Genomic DNA, 7,150 nt, shown 5'->3' on the forward strand with positions numbered 1-7,150 from the left:
CAAAATCGATTTTAGATTTTCAACCAATTTTTAATTTTACCTATCAGAAATCGATTATAGATTTTGAAATATTTTTTTTAATTTTGATTATCAAAATCGATTTTAATGTTTCAGTCATTGGTTTCAATTAAATTGAAATGTACCTAGACCACATATTTCAGATCTATAAATCGAAAATCGATTAATCGATTATTCGAATTTTAGCATGAAAATCTACAAAAGTCGAAATCGATTATTAACCTAAAAATAATCGCAAAATCGATTTTAGATTTTCAACCAATTTTTAATTTTACCTATCAGAATCGATTATAGATTTTGTAATATTTTTTGAATTTTGATTATCAAAAATCGATTTTAATGTTTCAGTCATTGGTTTCAATTAAATTGAAATGTATCTAGACCACATATTCTTAATTTTTATACCCTCCACCATAGGATGCGGGCGGGGTATATTAACTTTGTCATTCCGTTTGTAACACATCGAAATATTGCTCTAAGACCCCATAAAGTATATATATTCTGGATCATGGTGAAATTCTGAGTCGACCTAAGCATGTCCGTCCCTTCCGTCCGTCTGTTGAAATCACGCTAACTTCCGAACGAAACAAGCTATCGCCTTGAAACTTGGCACAAGTAGTTGTTATTGATGTAGGTCGGATGGTATTGCAAATGGGCCATATCGGTCAACTTTTTACGTAGCCCCCATATAAACGGACAGATTTGGCTTGAGGAGCCTCTAACAGATGTATATTTCATCCATGTGTGTGAAGATAAATTCGAATTTGAAATTTGCAGCAAAAACTTAGCCGAGACACAGCACCAAAAATATTTTTCAAATTCGAATTTAGGATTTCAAATTCGAATTTGGATTTTTAGTATTTGGCTTATTATTTAAAAACTAAGCCGCGTGCGATAGAGAGAGTAGGCTCATTGGAAAGGGCTTGAGCTCAGCTTTCATACCAACGAAAGTCTTCATTAGAAAAGTATTTGTGAAAAGCGGAAATTTGAAAATGCTTTTTCAACAAATTTTTTACAACGGAGTCCACTGTGCCAAAACTAAGCCGCGTGCTGTATAGAGACAAGGTTCATTGGAAAGGGCTTGAGCTCAGCTTTCATACCCACGAAAGTCTTCATTAGAAAAGTATTTGTGAAAAGCGGAAATTTGAAAATGCTTTTTCAACAAATTTTTACAACGGAGTCCACTGTGCCAAAACTAAGCCGCGTGCTGTATAGAGACAAGGTTCATTGGAAAGGGCTTGAGCTCAGCTTTCATACCCACGAAAGTCTTAATTAGAAAAGTATTTGCGAAAAGCGCAAATTTGAAAACAAAATTTTCAAAAAATTTTTACGGGCCCACTGTGCCAAAACTAAGCCGCGTGCGCTATAGAGACTACGCTCATTGGAAAGGGCTTGAGCTCAGCTTTCATAATCACAAAAGTCTTCATTAGAAAAGTATTTGTGAAAAGCGAAAATTTGAAAATGCTTTTTCAACAAATTTTTACAACGGGCCCACTGTGCCAAAACTAAGCCGCGTGCGATATAGAGAGTAGTCTCATTGGAAGGGCTTGAGCTCAGCTTTCATACCAACGAAAGTCTTCATTAGAAAAGTATTTGTGAAAAGCGGAAATTTGAAAATGCTTTTTCAACAAATTTTTACAACGGAGTCCACTGTGCCAAAACTAAGCCGCGTGCTGTATAGAGACTAGGTTCATTGGAAAGGGCTTGAGCTCAGCTTTCATACCCACGAAAGTCTTAATTAGAAAAGTATTTGCGAAAAGCGCAAATTTGAAAACAAAATTTTCAACAAATTTTTACAACGGGCCCACTGTGCCAAAACTAAGCCGCGTGCGATATAGAGACTAGGCTCATTGGAAAGGGCTTGAACTCAGCTTTCATAATCACAAAAGTCTTCATTAGAAAAGCGAAAATTTGAAAATGCGTTTTCAACAAATTTTTACAACGGGCCCACTGTGCCAAAACGAAGCCGCGTGCGATATAGAGACTAGGCTCATTGGAAAGGGCTTGAGCTCAGCTTTCATAATCACAAAAGTCTTCATTAGAAAAGTATTTGTGAAAAAAAATTTGAAAATGCCCTTTCAACAAATTTTTACAACGGAGCCCACTGTGCCAAAACTAAGCCGCGTGCGGTATAGAGACTAGGTTCATTGATTGATTTCTGAAATACTTTTCTAATGAAATTATTTCGAATTGAAATAGTACGCACTAACCCCTATCCAATGGTGGTAGTCTCGTTTTGGAACCCCGAACGGTTTTCGCACAGTGGCCTCATTTGTGTAAATTCACCCAAAAAATATTTTCCAATTTTCCGCTTTCTGAAATACTTTTCTAATGAAATTATTTCGAATTTGAATAGTACGCACTAACCCCTATCCAATGGTGGTAGTTTCATTTTGGAACCCCGAACGGTTTTCGCACAGTGGCCTCATTTGTCTAAATTCACCCAAAAAAATATTTTCCAATTTTCCGCTTTCTGAAATACTTTTCTAATGAAATTATTTCGAATTTGAATAGTACGCACTAACCCCTATCCAATGGTGGTAGTTTCATTTTGGAACCCCGAACGGTTTTCGCACAGTGGTCCCGTTGATGTAAATTAAGTCGGAAAATATTTTTCAATTTTCCGCTTTGTGAAATACTTTTCTAATGAAATTATTTCGAATTTGAATAGTACGCACTAACCCCTATCCAATGGTGGTAGTTTCATTTTGGAACCCCGAACGGTTTTCACATAGTGGTCCCGTTGATGTAAATTAAGTCGGAAAATATTTTTCAATATCCCGCTTTGTGAAATACTTTTCTAATGAAATTAATTCGAATTTGAATAGTACGCACTAACCCCTATCCAATGGTGGTAGTCTCGTTTTGGTACCCCGAACGGTTTTCGCACAGTGATGTAAATTCACTCGGAAAATATTTTTCAATTTTCGCTTTCTGAAGTACTTTTCTTATGAAATTATTTCGAATTTGAATAGTACGCAATAATCCCTATCCAATGGTGGTAGTTTCGTTTTGGAACCCCGAACGGTTTTCGCACAATGGTCCCTCTTTTGTTAAACAAAATTTTAATTTTGCCGGTTTCTAAGTTATTTTTGCGATGAAATTTGTTCAAATTAAGGATACTCAGGGCCGTCTTTAACAAATTTTATCAAATTCCATTTAAAAATTCGTAGCGTTTTCAAAAAAATGATATATTTGTAAAATTAAATTCAAATTTAAAAAATTAAATTCGTATTTAAAATTACATTGAAGGTGCTGGTTTGTGTCTCGGCTAAGGCCCTCTGCCGCAATTTTAAATTCGAATTTATCTTCACACACATGAATTCATGTGGGTCCAAAAACAAGCCTCGCGACATTTGTTCTCACAGAATTTATTAAAATTTGTATTTTGCAATTTTGAACTCTAATTTTTTCCTTCAAATGACGATTTTTTCTTTAACAAGTGACGAAAACTAATTATATCTAATAAAATTTTCGTGCTTATTTTTGTGAAATTGGGCGTGACATCTGCGTTTTCCTTTCTGATGGTTTCATTGTTTTTTTGAGTGTATTTTTAATTCAATTCTCCGATTCTTTGACTCGAAATCAATACCAAAATCATTAGTGTAAAGACGAAATTTTTGGATCCGAGCATGCTTGTTTTTTGCAGTGTGAAAATATTGTGTTACACATTTTAGTTCAAAGTACATGTTTTTCTACAACAGAACATTTTGAAAAACATACTTTTTCTATTTGTATATAAACTGTGGCAAGTTCTTTCCTTTGATTTACACCACAAATGTTTTTAGTTTCAATCCGAATAAATTACATGGTACATTATTAAATAATTTGTTTCCTCAACTTACAAATAAATTATCGCCGACGCCTCTGAGATTTTAGTTCAACCTTAGAATGATAGCCAAGTATATAAATTTTTTACGCTTGCATTATTGCAAGGTGTTCGTTGGTGGTTTCTTAGCACATACGTATAAGCAACACTTCGACTCTAGCGCAATGTCTCCTTTATTTAATTTTTCTAATTAAAAATTCAACATTGACTATAAGCTTAGAGACCATTGAATCATCCACCATACATTTCACTTTACTTGCGTTAAAACAATAAAAATTTATGTGTGTGTGTTTTGTTTGCATTTTTGTTTTTCTTTTCAGAAGTGGTTGGGTTAAATAGATATGGCAACTCTATAAGGCAGAAGTATTGCTGCATGCCACAAATTAATTATTAACATGGATATCCCTGTCAATAGCAACAACAACAACAACAACAACAACGAAACGTTAAACGTCAATTTGCCAATGGCTGAACCGACAACAGCAACAACAGCCAATGAAATACCTCCGCAACCTGCACATCCTTCTGTTGAAGAACAGAAGCATATACAGACCCCGGCACTTTCCTCCCCACCACCCATAGAAGCAGCAACACTAGAAGAACAGCCCCGGGTTATACCCACCAAAGCTGCTCCTGCTGCTGCTGCAGAAGCTTCAAATAATAATATGAGCAACCAAGAGACTGATCAAGCGGCCATGATGTCCGAAGAAGTAATAGGAAATTCTACAAATGCCTCTTCGTCATCCAATCAATTTAATAATACGATTACAACTTCAAACTCCATCAACTGCTTCAATTTTAGCTAATGATATAGCCTCAAATGGAAACACATATGTTGCAGATGGTCCTGTGGATTCCGTGGCGGTAACAATGTCCTCCTCCTCCTCCTCGGTGGGCTATGCTGCGACAACAACGCATCAATTTGTAACTCCCCAGAAACCTCAGTCCGAAAATAAATCAATTTTATTGCATCTGGGCTCGGCTTCAGCGTCTTCATCGTTGTCACAGAAAACCAAAAAGAAACGCAATAAATCTTCAAAATGTCTTGGTCACATGATGCATGGTCATGATTCATCGTCATCGTTATCTAATATAAAAACCTCAGTATCGATGACTTCATTGCCACCAGATGAGCAGCAGGAAAGTCGTGATGGTATTAATGCCAAATTGAAGGAGGAAAGGCCTTATAATAGTCTGAAGGTAAGTTTATCTGAGTTTGTTTTTCCCCTGTTACGCTGAATTGTAATTTTTCCAATAGCACAACACAACAGAAAAAAAATCCTTGTCATTGATTGGAAAATGATCGGTTATTACAAACATTTTTAAAAGAGTTCCATTGCATATGACCGTGTATACGAATTTTTCAGTATTGGATAAATGTAAAAACAAATATATACAGTAGTAAGTTCGGCCGGGCCGAATCTTAAATACCCCCCACCACCATGAATCAAATATAATAGTTTCTTTCGAAAATTTCAGGGGGTTTGATGACAGATATTTTCCCATGCAGATCAGTTCAACCAGTATGCTTCCCACAAATAAATGTAAAGATTTTACCTATGAAGACTCAGATTCTGAATTTATAAGAACCATTTTTTGTTTGAGTTTTAGAGGAATCGTTAACATCTCTCTTGTATGTGTGCAAGAAAATGATGAAATAACGCCTTGATTTGAAATCTAAAATCTGTAGATTTTCATTCGAATTATTTAAATGATTACGAGTAAAAAAAAAATTAATTATTAAATGATTACGAGAAGTAAAATCTGGAAAATTTGCTTTCAGTTTCAAGCAATTTTCATGATCAGTACGCCTTCTATACCCTCAATAAGTGAAATCGGTCTATATAGAGGCCTTACCAAATGGACCGATAAAACTAAATCATAAAGGGTGATACGGTCAAAATTTGGTCAATATAAACTTGACGTATTTCTTTCAATTTTGCATTTAAAAAAACCTGAACACCCTTCATTTTGAAAGTGTGTGTGTAGAATGTTGCTCCTATTTGATTTTGGAATTCACTCTTCATTTGTCAAAATGCCGTCCAAGCAAGAAGAGCAGCGTATCAAAATTTTACTCGCGCATCGCGAAAATCCGAGCTACTCGCACGCAAAGCTAGCAAAATCGCTAAAAGTTGCCAAATCAACCGTTACAAATGTAACTAAGGTGTTTGGGGAACGTTTGTCGACAGCCAGAAAGTCTGGATCGGGGGGAAATCGAAAACCGGAAGCCGCTGAGACGACAAAGAGAGTTGCCGGTAGTTTCAAGCGAAACCCTAACCTCTCTCTCCGAGATGCCGCAAATAAGCTGGGTGTATCGTCTACAACCGTGCATCGAGCCAAAAAGCGAGCCGACTATCGACTTACAAGATGGTAGTGACTCCAAATCGCGATGATAAACAAAATATGACGGCCAAAGGGCGATCCCGGAGGCTGTACACGACGATGCTGACGTGACTGCGTGGTAATGGACGACGAAACCTACGTCAAAGCGACTACAAGCAGCTTCAGGGACAGGAGTTTTATACGGCAAAAGGAAGGGGAAAGGTAGCAGATATTTCAAGCACATAAAACTGTCAAAGTTCGCACAGAAATATCTGGTTTGGCAAGCCATCTGTACCTGTGGCTTGAAAAGCAGCATTTTCATAGCTTCCGGGACTGTGAACCAAGAAATTTACGTGAAAGAGTGTTTGAATAAACGTCTGCTGCCTTTCCTGAAGAAACACGGTTGTTCCGTACTGTTTTGGCCGGATTTGGCATCTTGCCATTACGGTAAAAGGCCATGGAGTGGTACGCCGCCAACAACGTGCAGGTGGTTCCCAAGGACAAGAACCCTCCCAACACGCCAGGGCTCCGCCCAATTGAGAAATACTGGGCTATTGTCAAGCGGAACCTAAAGAAGACAAAAAAAAAACTGCTAAAGACGAGCAGCAGTTCAAGGCAAACTGGCTTTCTGCGGCGAAGAAGGTGGGACAAGGTGGCTGTACAAAATCTGATGGCAGGTGTCAAGCGTGAGCTCCGGCAATTCGGATTTGGAAAAGCGAAAGCCTAAGTGAATATTTTTCCTGAATTTTACACTAATTGAACTTGAAAAAGAAATTTAATTTGATTTTTTAAATAAACGTTTTCCCTTGATCAAATTTTGACCGTATCACCCTTTACCAAATTCCAACCGATTCCAATTGGCTCCGGAGGTCAAATCTGGGGATCGGTTTATATGGGGGCTATATATAATTATTGACCGATGTGGACCAATTTTTGCATAGTTGTTAAAGACCACATACTTACACGATGAACCAAATATAT

The 7,150-nt window shown here is 37.0% G+C and overlaps 1 protein-coding gene across 2 annotated transcripts in view; it reads left to right on the forward strand.

Annotated features, from left to right (window-relative positions):
- The first annotated feature begins 4,439 nt into the window (after window positions 1-4,439).
- The window catches only part of klar (klarsicht), a 609,907-nt gene continuing 607,196 nt past the window's right edge, over window positions 4,440-7,150 (forward strand). Inside the window, exon 1 of one of the 2 annotated variants that reach the window (XM_075304373.1) lies at window positions 4,440-5,047. In XM_075304373.1, the coding sequence (XP_075160488.1) occupies window positions 4,577-5,047 (471 nt within the window). In that variant the 5' untranslated portion in view covers window positions 4,440-4,576. The remainder of the gene's footprint in view (window positions 5,048-7,150) is intronic. The other variant, XM_075304374.1, reaches the window with a different exon arrangement.

Source organism: Haematobia irritans, chromosome 4 (genome assembly GCF_050003625.1).
Source record: "Haematobia irritans isolate KBUSLIRL chromosome 4, ASM5000362v1, whole genome shotgun sequence".
NCBI classification, from domain to species: Eukaryota; Metazoa; Arthropoda; class Insecta; order Diptera; family Muscidae; genus Haematobia; species Haematobia irritans.